General features: G+C 32.9%; 2 protein-coding genes and 1 long non-coding RNA gene across 8 annotated transcripts; 1 reads left to right on the top strand and 2 right to left on the bottom strand.

Moving 5' to 3' along the window:
• Positions 1-1,892: 1,892 nt before the first annotated feature.
• LOC123216159 (F-box protein At4g00755-like) lies at positions 1,893-6,025 on the bottom strand. 4 transcript variants are annotated; one of them, XM_044636527.1, is made up of 6 exons: positions 5,889-6,025; positions 4,937-5,116; positions 3,643-4,059; positions 3,397-3,560; positions 2,603-2,721; positions 1,893-2,374 (listed from the first exon to the last, which is right to left on the bottom strand). In XM_044636527.1, exons 1-6 carry the CDS (start codon positions 5,941-5,943, stop codon positions 2,107-2,109), a joined length of 1,203 nt encoding a protein of 400 aa, XP_044492462.1. In that variant the 5' UTR covers positions 5,944-6,025; the 3' UTR covers positions 1,893-2,106. The 4 variants fall into 4 exon arrangements, with proteins under 4 accessions (XP_044492462.1, XP_044492465.1, XP_044492464.1 ...); XM_044636530.1 differs by having other exon boundaries at positions 5,855-6,005; XM_044636529.1 differs by having other exon boundaries at positions 5,665-5,976.
• A 4,836-nt stretch (positions 6,026-10,861) lies between these two features.
• On the top strand, positions 10,862-16,118 carry LOC123216157 (probable methyltransferase PMT15). 3 transcript variants are annotated; one of them, XM_044636524.1, is made up of 7 exons: positions 10,862-11,585; positions 12,450-12,660; positions 12,754-13,051; positions 13,160-13,552; positions 13,965-14,042; positions 14,128-14,348; positions 14,829-15,542. In XM_044636524.1, the coding sequence occupies exons 1-7, from the start codon at positions 10,914-10,916 to the stop codon at positions 14,876-14,878; spliced, it is 1,923 nt and encodes a 640-aa protein (XP_044492459.1). In that variant the 5' UTR covers positions 10,862-10,913; the 3' UTR covers positions 14,879-15,542. The 3 variants fall into 3 exon arrangements, with proteins under 3 accessions (XP_044492459.1, XP_044492461.1, XP_044492460.1); XM_044636526.1 differs by lacking the exon at positions 14,829-15,542 and adding an exon at positions 15,737-16,118 and having other exon boundaries at positions 10,863-11,585; XM_044636525.1 differs by lacking the exon at positions 14,829-15,542 and having other exon boundaries at positions 10,863-11,585; positions 14,128-14,575.
• On the bottom strand, positions 15,846-17,580 carry LOC123216160. Its single transcript, XR_006502201.1, has 3 exons — positions 17,354-17,580; positions 16,061-16,678; positions 15,846-15,960 (listed from the first exon to the last, which is right to left on the bottom strand). It is a non-coding gene; the product is annotated as an uncharacterized LOC123216160 (long non-coding RNA).
• Positions 17,581-18,555: the final 975 nt, after the last annotated feature.

Raw genomic sequence — 18,555 nt, 5'->3', positions numbered from 1 at the left:
TTTTTCTTCTTACAAGCATGTGCATGTGCATGTGCATGTGATTTCTGATGTAACATCTCGCCTGTCTTTCTCTCTTTTTTCCATTAACATGTTTACCTGTCCATAGTTAACCATGTTTTCCATTAATGTGACACATACATACATACATACATACATACATACATACATGCATACACTTGTGTCACCAGAGTCAACTTTTGATATAGGTAAGAGACCATGATCAACAAATAAAGATAAAGTAATTCTTCAATTTAAAGCCCATAATAGATCAAATATTCATATTTTATAATAAATTAATACTAATTAGACATACCAAATCTCAAACTTATAAAAGAGAAAAATTTATCGTATTTATCAAATGAGGGGCCAATTTGAATTCAATGAAACAATATCTTTAAAATTACAATAATCTAAAAAAGTTTCAAATATATATTCTCCCTTTAAAAAAACTTACATATAAAAGAGATAAAAGAGATAAAGTAATGAGAAGAGATATTGAAGATACTGAACATAAAATATGATATTTTATATCAATTTTATACTTCACTTACATTAGTAAGAATCTCATAGATATAAATTTTTTTATCATCAAATTTATAAATTATGATATATTATTATATAATTTAATGATTATAAATTATATATAAAATAATATATAATTATTTATGCTCAAACTTATGCGCATGATATGAGTATAGATACAACGGAAATCAAAATGAAAATACAGCTGTTTATAAAATATAAATCAAAATTACAAATAAAGAAAATAAAAGATGATGTGAGCTGAGGCTTGAGGGCCAGCCAGAGAAGCTGTTTCTTTATTCTATTACCTAACGCAGTAATACACGCCTATTAATACAGACAAGCTCTTGCTCAGACAGAATCGTCTTTAACCACAAGTAAAGGAGCGCGTCATCTTCACGCTCATTCATCAACCTCTAAAAGTTAACTCGTCAGTCGTCACCGCTACATCACGTTAAATCTTAATCCCTCCCTCTGTACACGATATATATATATATACACACACACACACACTCAGTTCATTCAGCTCCCATCTTATTTTCGTTCTAATTTTGTTTCAATGGCTAGGTCTTTCTCATCGAGATCATCGTATCTGAATTTCAGAACCAAGAGGGCCAATCTGTATTACATAACTCTAATCACAATCTTGTGCACGGTATTTTACCTCGTTGGGTATGGCAATATTCCGGGTCTTCGTTTCCTCTTGCAACAAAATCTACCATCATTGAATCCTTACCATGCACTTCACCGCACACAAACACTACCACCGAATAAGTTCTCGACTTCTCAGCCCACCACTATGTGACAGGCCCTCCTCCTAAGGCGGCGCGTGTCCTCCATCCCCTCCCTGTGATGTCAAGTACACAGAATACACTCCGTGTTATAACGTTCAAGGATCGTTGAGATTTGACAGAGACAGACTTATTTATAGAGAAAGGCACTACCCTGAAAAGAAAGAGTTATTGAAGTGTCATGTGCCGGCTCCGTACGGTTGTAAGGTGCCGTTTACATGGTCAGAGATGTGACGTTTTAAGGGATTTATAAAATCTTAGTAGTTTAAAAAATAAGGTAATGACTAGACTATTTCCTATCCAAAGTATGACAGATTCTTACTTGTAAAATTGTACGAGTCATTTAACAATCGAGTTTTAAAAGGTATTATTTATACTATTTTGTTAAAACTAGGATTAAAAAGAATTACATTTTTAACGTTCAAATAAATTACTTCTTATTTTTATCTCTTTGTTTTTACTTAAAGTGAAATATATTTAATAAAAAAATTGAAGTCAAAATGTGATAACGTAACAAGCAGCTTTGACAGTTTTGCACGATGCATCAATAGATATGATAAATACCGGCTACCAACGTCATAAGAAACATTTATAACTTAAATAACAATGGAAATATGGCCAATTACACCACCAAATTCAAAGGGAAAAACTGACACAACCAGAAAGGGCAGGACACATTTGTGCTCCACCACTAAGCTTGATAAATGTCTCTTCTGAATCCATTTGAAATAGTAAATAGTCCGGAAATTGGGACCCAAAACGACAGATATTATTAATTTACATCTAACAGCCATTACAGATCAAACTCATCATCTGAATCGTCCTCCTCAACCCATTCATACTCTGTGGCGTCAAATACATTTCCCGGCAATATGTTTATAATCTGTCCCAAATCTCTTACGCGCCTCTGCAAATATACACTAGAGTTGGCACACGAATCCCCAGTTTTGCTGGGTTGGGTATAACTATTAACCTTCAACACAAATTTTCCAGAGGGTTCAAGTATATCAACCCCCAAGGCAGGTGACAGCAATCGTCCCATAATCTGAACATGAGACACACTGCAATATGCCAATAAAATGCAGAAATTTTAATAGACCTATAAATAACTCAGCTCAATCATACGAAAATGAATTGTTGAACTCTGCCACAACGGTGTATCAACCAAAATTGATGCAGATGCCCATTAATTTCAAGTTAACTAACACATCAACTCTGAAAATGTTCCTCGTATCAATTACTTGGTAAGCATCAAAGCACAACAGGTAAATAGAGTGCAAGTGACTAACCAAATATAGTATAAGCCATCCATTTCTTGTCTCTGAACCCCACCCAGAAGCTCAATCTTCAAAATCCCACCAATGCACATAACAGGTTCAGTAAGCTTGAAATTCTGCAAACGATTCTCCTGTTCATGATGTCATTTAAATGATTAAATTTTCTTTAACGAGCACTACCATGCAGTTCAAGGGGAAAAGAAACCACGGAATCAGAACACCCAGATGAATGCTGGATAACGAAAATTGTGTACCAGTAAGCAAAATTTAGATTTCATGCATAAATATCTATTGGAATCACCACCACGATATTAGCGCACAATGTGGCCGAATTTTATAGGCCAAGACAATCTTCTACTAGTAGATTGGGTAAGTTTTGGTGTAGGAGAAAATACTTATCCTTCAGATGCAGACCAAGTTTGAGCATCTCATATTTATTTACTAAAGCTTTTCAATGCAATAAGACACAAACTGCCCCTTGAGCATGTCGTATTTGTATTACATTGTTCAATCTATTTAATTACAATCATGTCGACAGAAGTGTGTTAGACAGTTGCTATTATTAATGTCTCAAAAGTTGGTCAGCAACAGAAGCACTTCTCATGAGTCCTATACTGATATACAGTGGCCACATGAAAGGCAGTTTCAACATAAAAGTATGGAATATCATCATTCTGTCAAATTTTGGGAAAAAATTGCTAGCAGGGAGTGCACTAAATTAGCATGGTATCGTTGGGTGGTTGCAACAAAAGAGGATAGTACAATTAAAACGATAGTAGAAAAAGAAACCAAGTGTGACAGCTTACCTGAGCCATTGGGAACTCTTGTGAAGTGTAAGTCCATACAAATTTATCATCAACAGAATCATTACATGACTCACCCATTGGATCATCTATTGGAGACTTGGCATGTCCCATTTGGAATCTCACAGCTTTGGCTGAATATATGGGTAGACCCGGCTGAAAATAAGCTGGACACAAAAACACAACTTATCATCAATTATAAGAATTAAAAGGTAAGGATAAATTGGAAGAGAAGAACTTTTCCTAAACCTTCAAACGGTTGTATGTTGATTTCATAAATAACACACAGATCACCAGCCAACTTATATATCAGTGTCTCAGGCACAGCAGGATTGCTATGTCCTTCACTTGACCAGTATGAGGCTCTTCTTCCAACTCTATCCCTAGGTTCCAGAGTATTATGAATGCTTTCCTCTGGATAATTATCAGTGCTAGAAGCATAGATTGGCTCAAGCATCAAACCCCTGATAGGAAATGATGTAATAGCTCGAGCTAAAAAGGTATAAACTCTATTCTCACTTTCCAAAGTCTGTGCTTCCGCAAAATTTTCAGATGCACCTTCAGCAGGCTCTTTTAAACTTGAGTTTGGTTCAACTACATGATCAACTTTAGATAACTGTGGAAACATTCTCAACCACAACCGCTTACAGAGACCATTTGCAATCACTGCAAGACATAGAAAGCATATTTGACTTTCAATCACAAAACAAAAGCTTCTAAAACTTCCTTTACTTCAACTTTATAAGAAACAATGTAGCTTTCTCATTCTTTTCCATCATGAAAAATCAATCAGGAAGTAAACACACAATTAACACCATGCTTTCAAAATATTACAATCACGAAGTTGGTACAATACTATGTTAGAACTCGTATATATATCTCCCGCAGGAAAAGAGAAAATAAAAAAGGCCGTGGCCCAAATGCAAAATCAGGAGACTGTTGCATCAAGGAAAATCCAGCCACTAAGAAGATGAAACGTGGCAGAACAGGAGAGGAAGAAGTGGCTGTGGAAACAACTGAAAAAGGAGAGCAGGTGCTGGAAAAAGGAGGCAGGTGAAAATACTAAGGAAAAGTAGGGCGAGAGTAGTTCTCTCGAGTGTTGAGCATGTACTGTGGGGATCTGAACTAGAGTTTTGTAACCTTCTGGAAAAGTTAGTATCTGGAAGTGTAACTAAATAGGTAGTGCAGTAGATGAAAATAGTGATTGTATTGGAAAACTACTTTGTATTCATCCTTGGAGAGTATTCAATACAATTCATATTTTCATTGCCTTGTGTGTGTGTGTTTGCATTGTTATTACTGTTTTATTGCTGGTGGCATTGTGGTTGAGATTGGACTGCAGGGAAGATTGTGAGAGCAGAAGAAGCATCCAGGGGAGGCTCTGCTGCTGGCGGATTCTCCAGGTATCCATCATACTATAACTGGTAATGGCTAAAACATGATTGCTTAAAGCAAGGCTATACCTAAAAACTTTCTTGCTTCTTCCCCATGATAGCAAGTAGTGGCAAAAACACATAAACATATACCAAATACTTCAACTTACCGTGATGTCGCCAACAACGTGAGACACAGCTAACACGAGCAAGATCAGATGGATCATCCAAACACATGAGAATCTTCATTGACGTATCGGGATCAAGACAATACAAAAAATCAATGAGATTCTCCATTTTACGAAATAAGCGAAAACAATCAGCAGCCCAGTTGTCTTTTGCCTCAAAACCTGACTCACAATCACAGAGCACCGCACAAAATAACTTTAAAACATTGATTAAAGATGAAAAATCATATAAACATTCGAGAAATCCAAATAGTTCAAAAGACACACAGAGGCTCTCAGATTTCATCACAGCTATTAACACAATTAAACTCTGAGAATCAACCCTAATGTATATAACATTCTGAAGACAAAATTACCAGGACAGAAATAAACCATGAAAACTTCATATGAAACGAAAGCACAAAGATTATCTAAACCCAATAAAACTTGGGCATAACTAAAATCTTGAAATTAATAAGGAAATTTTAAAGATATCAACGACAATTCCAATCGGGTTCAGCCACCTAATACAAAATCTGAAGAATTCAATTGACGCCCATGATAATAAACAAATCAACAGAACGGTTTAGGTTGAATAAATGAAAGCACGTAAACTATCACGATATCAGAATGAAAATTGAAAAAGAAAACAAAAAACCGAAAATTGAAAAAAAAAAAAAAACATTTGTATGAGAGTTGCAGTAAAAAAAAAAAAAGGGGGAAGTTTTAACCTTTGATAAAGGGAAGGTACAATAAGAATCTGGAAAAAAACACCCAAACCCTAGAGCGCGAGAGGAATCATAAAGAGATGTTGGTCGATCGTAGACATGGAGAGAAAGAAGAAAGTATAATAAAGGGACGACAAAAGACACAGCTAATTATGGGAAATTAACTTTATGATAAGTTTTTGCTGTAATTTACTTCACTGGATTGGATTTGGAGCGGATAATCTTACGAGAGTAAGGCCTCTTGTTGTCCCTCCATCTCCAATTCCCTCTCACGCTTTTCATACACTCTCCTGTTGTATGTCGGCCGAATGTCTGTTCACCGTCTGAATACTAAATATGTAACAGACCAATCGTAATTAGCAACGTTACAGATAAAATTTAAAAAAAAAAAAAAACAATGGGTGAAAATTGGTATTATAAGGCCGACTTTACATGAATCAACACATCTCTTTGAAAAAATGATGAGCTGATAATTATGTATTTAAAAAATTAAAAATTTTAAAAAATGCTCATAATATTTTTAAATATAAAAGTGACCATTAAAATATTTTATTATTTTATCTATTTTTACAAATATATATATATATCTTATAACATGAAACTATACAATATATTTTACAAAAGATTCAGTTTTTAATATATGATATGATACATAATTTGATTATCATGTTTTTTATTCAAACTCTACCAAAAAAGCATTTTCCCACCCATTAAGTTTTGGAAGTTTATTTTCAACTCATTTATTAAAGTTTCACGTAAGTTTCAATAATAAATATATATTTTCATCATGAGTAGATGTATAAACAAATTTTACTAGCTTATTTATACAACTTGATATGATCGGATAATTAAAAAAAAAACAATTACATCATTTAGATTATTGTCACAGTTTATACAGATAAATTGATAAGATTTATTTATATGTATAATTTTACTTTTTTTAACAATTTGTATAATATATAATATAAACAATATCATTTACACCTTTGATAGGAAAAATAAATTATATTTTCAAATCAAGTATTCTATATTTTTCTTTTTTTTTTTCTTCTCATTTCTCATTTCTCATTTCTTTTGAGAAACACCCAAAAGAAACCTAACAAACTTAGAAGCTAAGCAATTACTACTAAATCTAGATTTGGGTTGAAGATGAGTGGAAAACTGATTTTTTTTTAAATATTGAAAGTTGATTTTCTTTGGCCATTCTCTAAACACCCAAAAAATAAAAAAAAAGCATTAAGGGGATTTAACTCTAATAAAGATGTAAGGAGAAAATGAAAAAGGAAAGGTATAACATGAAATTGCGATAAGATGAAGGTGTAGATAAGGGTGAGTAACACTTGTAAAATGCGACATAATAAAGTGTACCGTTGGAAATTTTGAATGCATGGTGGTGCATAAATGACAGGGGTGTGAGATAAGAGTGGTGAAAGTCATTAAAAATCTAATGATAATGATTGACAAGGATATAATGATGTAAAATGACTTTTATGTTCTTTCCACATAAATATTTCCACTATGTGAAAAAGAATTATAGATAAACAAATAAAAATTTCAATTTTAAAAACGTGAAAAACCTTAGTTTCATTCATGTCTAATAAAAAATAATAATTATTTGGGCTTATATGTCTAATATGTAGGCCTTTCTTTTTTTTTTTTTCCTTATTTTTTTACATTAATGAATATGTTTAGTTTAAGAATTTAATATAATTTATTAAAAAGTTGTTCTTTGCTTTCTAATTTTATTAAAAATTAAACCACCAACATTCCTTTTGAATTGACTAAGATAAGGATAGAAACTTAATCACTTTTATAATTATTGTTAATTTGATTAATTATTCTCCACTGATGAGGAGTTAAGAAGCTAGATAGATGAGTCAGCAGAATATAAGGATCCCACGTGGCAATCGAGGACACGTGTATTATAGTCACCGAACGGAGAAATGAAGAAAGAGACAGTGAAACCATTATCCAACAAGACTATTTTATCAAAATTGTCAAGCTTTGCCATGGCCAGTTAGGATTTTGGGCCCTGTGAACATTTTTTTTGCCATTGGGCCAGGAAATCAATTATAAAAGCCTTCTTTTTAAGTCACGGCCCACTTAACCCAACCCAATCCATTTTATTCTAGTTACTTCTTGTTCTCCATAATATTAAATGGATTAGTGTTACGTAAGTATTTAATTAAATATTTTAATAATATATCTTTATATAATTAAATATTATTATATTTTTATTTTAAAATTATTTAATTATATTATAATATATTATTTGAGTATTAACTGTATATTTAAAATTGGACATATATAGCTTTATTGATTTGAAATATCAATACATATATATTGCCTTATCAAATGTGTTAAGTGGATGGGATTTAGAAACATGGAGCATGCCAACTGATACATAAAACTAGGCCTTTATAGTTTTATTGATCTGGAAAATATACGTAGATCTACCCAACTGAGCTACTAAAATGGGTGGTATAGTTTATGGGATTAGAAAGATCAAGATGTATAAACTGTCTTATCAAATGAGTAAGTGGATAGGACGTAGAAATGTGGAGCATGTGCGATGCTGGAAGTGAAAGAGAAGTAAAGAAGCAAATGCATGATCCAAACTTCCATCGAAGAGCAATCGTTTTGCATGCAAGCATATCCCTAAAGTCAAATTTCGCCAATTTTAGCTGGTTTAAAGCAGCTAGCTTTATGTCCCCATCCATCTCTACTGATATGGGTTCAAGGGAAGGGACCCCCTTCATTCTAACTACTGCTCCTCAATCATATGAATATGAAAATGCTATTTCACACAGTTCCACTTTTTCTCACTCCCAAGCTAGTATCAAGTAAGAACCCTACTTAAAGAAAGGAATAAGAGTTCCTCTTTTATCTTCAAATAAAGTTGTATGGCTCTTTCACGATTCAACATATATGCTTCATTTCTTCTTGTTGTGGGCTATTCATGTTCGTGGTTAAACATTTATATTATAAGCCCCACCTGTCGCTGCATGAACAATAAAATTTGATGTGATTGAATACCACGATATGTGTTGATGAGATTCACCGTCACTAACTAACAGAGATTATACATAAAATGGTTTTTTTTATGGGCTCACAGAGCTTAAATGTTTATGCTCATAATTATGATAAGTGGCACAATTGTAAATTGGGGATGTCTGGTTGATGATAAAGATCATGTGTTTTAGCTCATAATTTCACACGATAATGAGAACCGGATAACTCTTAAGTGAATTGAAAACAACAAAATCTAAACAAAAAAAAGAGTTGAGATAATCTACGAGTGAGGGCGATGCATATAAATAAACAACTTTTTTAACTAATAACAATGAGAGAAGGTTAAACAAAATCAAAATTAATTTGAAGTATTTTCTTAATTCCAATAAAAAATAAAGACATATTCATAATTAGTATTTGTATTTGTTACTAACCGAAGTTGATAAAATGTAGATAAATAAATTTTCCAAATTTTACTAAAAATTTGATCTAAATGACATATGAGACACAATAGAGACCAATTGACACATCAAGATGAGAATAATTGATTACAGATATGTATAAATATGTATGTATATATGTATGTATGTATGTGCACATATATTTCTCTGTCACATAGAGGGAGGAATTAGGATAGGATTGGACATTTTCTTAAACACGCTATTTTGAAACAGTATATTACACTTTGATTAGCACATTGATGTGAATGTTGAAACGACATGTCATTTCTTAATCTAATTACCCCCTCGGGCTATTTTAAAATAACGGCCAAGATTTCTTCCATATTGATGCCAAAACCTTAATAACACGTAAGAAATTATTAATAAAGCATGATTAAACTGCTACCAACTTTTCTTCTTTTAAGCACGTGCATGTGCATGTGCATGTGATTTCTGATGTAACATCTCGCCTGTCTTTCTCTCTTTGGTCCCCTAACATGTTTAGCTGCCCATAGTTAACCATGTTTTTCATCAATGCGGCATATACATACATATATACATAAATACATACATACATAAGTGCATATATTTGTGTCACCAGAGTCAACTTTTGATATATGGTTAGAGACAATCATCGACAAATAAAAATAAAATAATTTTTTTAATTCAAATATATATTAAAAAAAAAAAACTTGTACATAAAAGAGATAAGGGAGAAAATAAAAATAGGAAAGAGAAGGGATACTGGAGGCACTAAACATAAAAAATAGTATCTTATACCAATCTTGTAATTCTCTCAAACTAATAAAAATATTATCAATGTAAATTTTTCAATGGTCAAGTTTATAAATTATATATAAAATAATATTTAATTATATAATAATATATTATTATTTATATTTAAATTTATACCCATGATATGAGTACAGATGCAACGGAAATCAAAATGAGAATACAGCTCTTATACAAAATATAACCCAAAATTTCAAATAAAGAAAATAAATGAAGACGCGGGCTGAGGATTGAGGGCCAGCCAGAGAAGCTGTTTCTTTATACCTTACCCAGTAATACACTTTCCATGAATACAGACAAGGTCTTGCTCAGACAGAATCGTCTTTAACCACAAGTAAAGGAGCGCGTCATCTTGACGCTCATTCTTCATCCTCGAAGGGTTGTTTGGCCAGTGATTTAAAGATTATTATTATAATTTATTTTTTTATTATTTTATTTAATTTATTAATAATAAAATATTATAATATTTTTTTATTATTAATATTGATATAATATGTAATATAAATGATAACCTGAATATCATATTTATTTTAAATATTAAAATATTATTAAAGTAATTCTGATTTTATTATAATTATATTATTATTTATTAATTTTTTGAGGTAAAAAATAAATTTATTTTTTATTAATATAATAAATAATATAAAAAATATTTAAAAATAATCATATTTAAAAATATTTAAGTAAAATAATTTATTTGTATTCTTTTATTATTTTTAATTAAATATAATAATTATTTATATCTATTAAATTTTATCAAATATAATAATTATTTATATTTAATAATTTTTTAAATAATAAAATTTTAAAATAATTTTTTTATTTTGGTAATAAAATATTACCCAAAAGTTAACTCGTCAGCGTCACCCTTACATTACGTTAAATCTTAATCTCTCCCTCTCCAGGTCTCTACGCAATATAATATATATAAATATATATATACACACACACACACACACAGTCAATTCATTCATCTCCCATCTTTTTTTCCTTTCTGGTTCTGTTTCAATGGCTATGTCTTTCTCATCGAGATCATCATATCTGAATTTCAGAACCAAGAGAGCCAATCTGTATTACATAACTCTAATCACAATTTTGTGCGCAGTCTGTTACCTCGTTGGTGTATATTCCGGGTCTTCGTTTCCTCTTGCAACAAAATCTACCATCACCGAATCCTTACCATGCACTTCACCGCACGCAAACACTGCCACCGAACGAGTTCTCGACTTCTCAGCCCACCACTATGCGATGGACCCTCCTCCTACGGCGGCGCGTGTCTCTCACATCCCTCCCTGTGACGCCAAGTACACAGAGTACACCCCGTGTCATGACGTTCGAAGATCGTTGAAATTTGACAGAGAGAGGCTTATTTATAGAGAAAGGCACTGCCCTGAAAAGAACGAGTTGTTGAAGTGTCGTGTGCCGGCTCCGTACGGTTATAAGGTGCCGTTTAAATGGCCGGAGAGTAGAGATTTCGCTTGGTACGCTAATGCGCCACATAAGGAGTTGACGGTGGAGAAGAAAAACCAGAACTGGGTCCAGGTTGAGGGAGACCGCCTCAGGTTTCCTGGCGGCGGGACGATGTTTCCTCATGGTGCTGATGCGTACATCGACGATATTGGAAAGCTGATTAATCTTAGAGATGGGTCCATAAGGACCGCCATTGATACAGGATGCGGGGTACGTATAATTTTAATTTTCTTTCTTTCATTATCAACTATTCTAACTACACTATGTTTTTTTCCAAATGGTTGACCGGAACCGCCTGTTCATTTTAAACCGGACGGTTCTCTGTTAATATTCGTAATGTGATGAGCGCTTGCCAATATTGACCCGGGTGAGGTTTTAGCGGGGCAGGTTGGTTTCAGCTGGTTTTAGAAATAGAGAGATTTGATTCCTTTATTATACTATAAGTGTGGAAATATTTTTTAATTGGGTACCATATATAATTATAGATCTTAGAAATTAGGAGTAATATAGCTATAAACAGTTGGCCACTGGACTGGACCCATTTTGACACGTATTAATTTTCTTTCATTTTTTGGTAGTTTAGGTATATTCGACAGGTCTGGTTTAAAAAATAAACGTTTCTTAGACTTTAAGCAAAGTGGTTCACCAATAATAATAATAATAATAATAATAATAAAAATATCTTCTTCGATTTCCAAGCTCTAACTGGGGAAATAGGGTTTGGTGACTTTAGTTATTTCAAAAATATAATCATCAATAAAGTGTGGCTGAATGCACTTTTTGGTTAAGTAATGTGTAAATTGCAGTTGAAGGCTAAGAATGAAGCCTTTAGTATGAAGCAAGGGCAATGCTATATATAGATTACAATTTAGTTCAAAACCGCGTAATCTCAAAATCGGATCCATTCATATTAGAAAAAAAAATTTAACTATTAATATTTTTAAGTATTATTTTATTTTTAATACAAAATTAACTCACTTTTTTTGTTGGGTTTAATTATGGTTTTCACCAACTGTTGGCTAAATGTAATTGAATGACAATAATTTTGTTTTTGATGTTGAAAAACCTTTCCAGGTTGCGAGTTGGGGTGCTTACCTTCTGTCAAGAAATATCATAGCAATGTCATTTGCACCACAGGACACTCATATATCCCAAGTGCAGTTTGCTTTAGAACGTGGAGTTCCAGCGTTGGTTGGAGTCATGGCTTCTATGAGACTCCCTTACCCTTCAAGAGCTTTTGACATGGCACATTGCTCTCGTTGCCTTATTCCTTGGGGCCAGTATGGTAATCAAATCAAAACTCTTATCTGAATTCAACACTACTTAAATGCTTGTAATTGTAAAATTTGAATGAATGCTGATGAATTAACTTGAGCAGATGGACTTTACTTGATCGAAGTTGATCGAATTTTACGGCCTGGTGGGTACTGGATTCTGTCCGGGCCGCCGGTGAACTGGCAGAGACACTGGAAAGGCTGGAACAGAACAACTGAAGATCTTGCAGCGGAAGAGATGGGAATAGAAAGTGTAGCAAAGAGTTTATGCTGGAAAAAATTGAAACAAAAGGGTGACCTTGCTATTTGGCAAAAAGCAACTAATCATGTCCATTGTCAAGTTAATAGGAAGGTCTTTAAGCATCCACGCTTTTGTAAAGCACAAGATCCTGACATGGCATGGTAATTCCATAAATCCCTTTTTCAGTTTTTTATTGTTTATAATTTGGCTGTACAATCTTTGTTAAATTGTTCAACCATCTTAATTCCTGCTGAATTTCCCGTAACTAGGTACACAAAAATGGAGGATTGTTTAACCCCATTGCCGGATGTGTTAGATATAAAGGAAATCGCCGGGGGAAAATTAGCAAATTGGCCAGAGAGACTGACTGCAGTCCCTCCTAGGATTTACAGTGGAAGTTTGAATGGAATCACAGCTGAGATATTTAGAGAAGACACAGAATTATGGAAGAAAAGAGTGGCATATTACAAATCCGTGGACTATCAGTTAGCACAAAATGGGCGGTACAGAAATTTGCTTGACATGAACTCTTATTTGGGAGGCTTTGCAGCAGCTGTAGTTGATGATCCAGTCTGGGTCATGAACATGGTGCCTGTGGAAGCTGAGATCAATACCCTTGGAGTCATCTATGAACGAGGGTTGATAGGATCCTATCAAAATTGGTAAGTTTAGATAATATTTTAAATCAGTGGCAAATTAAAGGTGCATCTAATATGAGCTAACTTAGTTTGAACAAGTCAATTTTAAATTGAAACTCTAATTCAATAACTTTTAATAATATCATACACTAATTTAGATGAACTCAAACTAAACATACGCGCTATAAATTTAATCAACTGGCATCAAATTCATCCCTAAGATAAACAACCCACAATCCCACTAGCTTCGATCACTTCCGTGAAACATCCCAAAAATTAGTTTATTTTGGTCAAATCTTTTTTGTCAGCACAAAATTTTACACGGAATTTTTGTGACCACAAACATCATTTTCTTGTTCGGATAACATAACTGGGTTGGATTAAAGTTCGTCCATTATGATTGAAGTTTGTTGCTGACTATTTTGTCTTTTTGCAGGTGTGAAGCTATGTCTAGTTATCCCAGGACTTACGACTTTATACATGCTGCCTCTGTTTTTAGTCTCTACAAGGACAGGTATAACAAGACAAGTGATAAAGTTAGAAACCATTCGTATGCAATGAATGTGAACGAATTGTGACTAATTAATGTTTTGCAACAGATGTGAAATGGAAGATATTCTGTTAGAAATGGATAGGATATTAAGGCCAGAAGGTAGTGTAATTATCAGGGACGATGTAGATATGTTGGTGAAGATCAAGAGCTTGATTGATGGTATGCAATGGGATGGCAGGATTACCGATCATGAAGATGGGCCACATCAAAGACAAAAAATTCTTTTTGCAGTTAAACAATACTGGACAGCCCCCGCTCCTGAGCAAGGTGCTGGTACTACTTCATATTTATAATATAGCTCTTCTTTACTTATTATTATTTTTTTTTATGATTATAATTCATTATTTTTTGCCCACTTTGTGCGGGTATACGAGTATAAGACGGGTGATAGATATTTATTAGACATCAATTAAAGGTCATATTAATACCATTGGTCCTTTTCTCCCTGTACCAAAACAAATTCCTTTTATTATTATTTTCTTGTTTTTGCCGAATGACTGTTTGCATTGCACCCCAATTTTATTAGTACTGTATTCCATTCTTTAAATTAAAAAAAATATATATATATGTTTTCACTCATCTATCAAATTATATATTAGTTTTAATCATATTTTTGTCACTTTATATAACATAAACAAGGTTTTATTAATTATGCTCCTAATAGTATAAACTTAGTCCATTTTCACCCTATTTTTAATTCCTTTTTTTCTTTCTTCTCTTTTATCATTCCTTACGGCCATGGAAAAGCACACAAGGGGGAGCCGAAGAAGTCAAAAACGAAATATGAGAGGCGATGACGAAATCGTAGTTTCAAAAGCATAGTTGACGGAAGCCTAGTTGTTACTTTTAATAAGGATAAATGATATTCAACGGCACTCTCTCTTAACCACTCTTTCCAGTTTCAGTGGCACCACTCTCTTTGAACCACTCTTATAGTCCCACAGGCGCCACTCTATCTGAACCACACTTTTGGTTTTTCCCACCAGAAAAAGTTTGGTCTATGAAGAACAACTAATTTTCTATTCTATAACTACTAATTTTTCCCACAAAATTTCATTTTAAGTACATTTAATAAAAAGTTCGGCCTACGAACGCTTCCACTACTATGCTGCAAGTGACGCTTTTGTTGATAATACCAGGAAATCTTATCCTTTTTCTTATTAAATTCTAGTCATTAGGATCCCATTCTTCATCACGATCAAAATTTAGCCATGTGCTGAAAGCTTGAGATATAAGCATACCAACCTTTCTAATCCGACTTAATTTTGTGTCAAATTTTGTTCTCATAGTTTGTATAATAAGCAATTATTAAATGTCCAGAAAAAGGGCATGATCCAAATAAGCAATTATAGCAGTAATACACTTTGTATAATACTCATTATTTTGAGAGTAAATTGCACATTGTTGTTAAACCAAAAAAAAATACTTCATCAAAAGATAAAACATATTAATTGTTTTAAAGATGATTACTAATAGAGGTGACAGTGGGTTAGACCAAATCGATCCTATAAATATATAAGATCCACGGCTTGATCCTATGTTTATAGGGCCGGATCAGCCCGTTTATATATTAATTTTTAAAAAAATTTAAATAAATATTTAAATTTTCTAATATAAATTTCTTCCAGCTCCCTCTAATATTGATGAGTTTCCAGGCATAAAATGAAAGCAGTATAGCTTCCATCAGATTGGGGATATCAGCAATCAAGCATTTATATTCCCAAGAGTCTATATGAAAAAGATGAGAAACAAGAATAGTTCTTACCTTCCTACTGCTACTGTCAGTTTTCTCTGCTTCTATACCTAAACCAAAGACTCCCAGCTGTTGATCCCTGTCTTTCAATACTAGTTCAGGCATTGCTTTCTCTTGCTCAGTTGTCTAGATACAACTCATGAGAAACAAGGACCAGTAAGACAAGGAAAGCACTCAAAGCAGCCAAGAGAAAAAAAAAGGAAAACAATAGGCAATATTTATGAACCTGTAAAGACAATGAACCAGCACAAGATAATTCATCATGTCAAGTTGCCTTTGCATAAGTCCAATGCCAAATGAATCCTGCATCAAAAAGGGAATAGAAAGAACTGAAAACAGATAATAAAAGGATCACTCATTGGTAAAAAAATCTATGATTCAAAATCCATGAACCAAATTGCTTATTCCTATAACCCTCTTTAACTTCTCGTCTTGAAGCCTCAATAGCAGCTTGAATCATTTCTCTTATATCATTGCCATACAAATGCAAATCGTCCCCTGAGACATTCCCTGAGCATCCAGAATATGAGATGACGGATTTATCCATCCATTATAATCAGATGGCATAAATCCTGCATTATGAGGCTGCTTATTCCAACTACTAAACTCTCCAAGTGCCCCCACCATTCCTCCTGTATGTGAAACAGGTGTATGACCATTGAAAGCAGAAGCACCAATCTCATTCTCTTTGTAATTGGATCAAGTAACAATGATGGCCTGAAAGTTCTGGCAGCAGAAAGAAGGTGTAAAAGTTTGCTTGGCCCAGCTTGACTAGAGTGTTCATATCCATAGTATAATTAGGAAGAGAAAAAACTGCGTAAATGGGATCAAGTTATGCCAAATTCTGCGTAAATGAAGAACTAAGGATTAATAAAAATGAACAAGTGAAATAATTTTACAGAAGAAAACTACAAACAAGAAATGTCGTACATGCATCTGTCCCCTTCAATAAAATATGCATATGAGACAAAAATAGACTGGATTATATAATTTATATAAAGTAATCTTTGTAAATTGCGCATGAATAATGCCTAGTATATCAGATATCTCAGATTAAATTAGGATACTCAAAAGACAAATCAAAAAGTACAATAAGCTGTAAAAGATACAATAGGCCCTAGAAAACAGGGTGACTAGAGCCTATAGAGAGTTCAGTGATGGAGCAAAATTAAACATCTAATGATAAATTAGATTATAACCAAGTAATTCACAAGTATAAACCACAATTTGCGCATCCAGTCCACTTACAAGTTAGAAGAACAAATTCGTAAGAATATATACATTATGCATTCAAAAGAAGCAAAAAAGTCTAGAAAACAAAGAGGAAATGTTTCTTGACTATGATAGTTAAATAATTACAACAGTCATTATAATGATTAGAAAATATGAGATATAGAATCTTTCGGAGACAACTTCTTGACATTCTTGAAAATAAATCATGTTTGTTTCCTGGAATTAATCTGATCGACGAAGACAACGATTGTGTACATAAAATTTAAAAAAAAAAAAACGAAATCACCTCCAATTTTTTAAATGCGTTCGACTCAGAAGCGCCAGTGTTTCTCGTGAACGTTTCGATTGCTTCTTGATTTAGTGTCGCCATCGCCGGCGATATCGAAAATGTGTATAGATCTGAACGGAAAATGTTTTAAAGCGAGATTTCTTTCGAATTGCGTGGATACGAATTGTAGAGTGATAAAATATTTTCGCGCGCCTTTATTTAACTCTTTGGATGAAGTAGCGCACTACATATTGCCTGGCAACACATCTCACGTAACCGTACTGTTGCCTGCTATTTTTAAACTTCTAATTTTTCCGCTACCGCCCTTCTTTAGAGCTTTAAAGCAAAAGACTTGGAAATCCGAGAGTTTGATTTTTATTAATAGTCAATAAACTAATTCCAGATATGTCAATGGGCCGGGTAAGCTCCGGTTTGGCCCATTGGGCTAATGGCCAGGTCGGGTTTAATACCCAAACAGTAATAGACTTTCGGGTTGGGGTCGGCCTGTTAAAATATAAAGGCCCAAAGCCGACACATATACTAACGAGCTTTAAATGGGTTGCGTCGGACTTTATTCGGACAGGACTGGGTTGGGCTTTAATCGACCAGGCCTATTTAATCAATTTTTTTAAAAAAATTTTAACATAAATTTTTTTGAATTTTAAAACTGATAACAGTATCCCGAATATTTTATTTATAATCTTTCACTTGTGACGAAGGAATACCGTAGTTATATGATGAAAAATATTATAAATTGATAACATAGTATAAATTAATTAATTTACATATGATATAAATTACAAAACATAAATAAAATATATTTACTATATAATATTTATCTACTCATCTTCTATATTTAAATCTTTGTATTCTTCAAAGATAAATAATTATTATTTGTGAATTTATATATTTTATAATATTTTGTAATGATAAAATTAAAATAAAAATGAAATTGTAAATATAAAAAATTATTATTTACGAATTTAGATATCTTTCGAAAGAAAGTTAATGAGATTGAAAATATAATGAATTAATTGAAATTGAGTGATTAAAAGATTTATAAATAAAAGTGAAAATAAAATAGATTTATTTAAAAAAGTAAATAAATTTTAAAAAAGGGAAATTTTAAAAAATGGCCAAAATGCCCTCCCATTAAGCAAAAATAGCCAAAATCACTATTTTCAAGCCAAAATGCCCAAAATCACTGTTCCAAAAAAAAA

Source organism: Mangifera indica, chromosome 5 (assembly GCF_011075055.1).
Source record: "Mangifera indica cultivar Alphonso chromosome 5, CATAS_Mindica_2.1, whole genome shotgun sequence".
NCBI lineage: Eukaryota > Viridiplantae > Streptophyta > Magnoliopsida > Sapindales > Anacardiaceae > Mangifera > Mangifera indica.
Note: the sequence above shows the minus strand (reverse complement) of the source record. Positions and strands in the feature narration are given on the sequence as shown.

Excerpts from the sequence above, each read along its gene's own strand:
- LOC123216159 (XM_044636527.1), bottom strand. The coding sequence starts at position 5,943 with ATGAAAAGCGTGAGAGGGAATTGGAGATGGAGGGACAACAAGAGGCCT. Across the intron at positions 5,117-5,888 it reads CAACAAGAGGCCTTACTCTC|GTTTTGAGGCAAAAGACAAC; the intron begins GTAAGATTATCC and ends ATTGTGAGTCAG. Across the intron at positions 2,375-2,602 it reads GATGGCTTATACTATATTTG|TGTGTCTCATGTTCAGATTA; the intron begins GTTAGTCACTTG and ends GGCATATTGCAG.
- LOC123216157 (XM_044636524.1), top strand. The coding sequence starts at position 10,914 with ATGGCTATGTCTTTCTCATCGAGATCATCATATCTGAATTTCAGAACC. Across the intron at positions 11,586-12,449 it reads CCATTGATACAGGATGCGGG|GTTGCGAGTTGGGGTGCTTA; the intron begins GTACGTATAATT and ends AAACCTTTCCAG. Across the intron at positions 13,052-13,159 it reads CAAGATCCTGACATGGCATG|GTACACAAAAATGGAGGATT; the intron begins GTAATTCCATAA and ends TCCCGTAACTAG.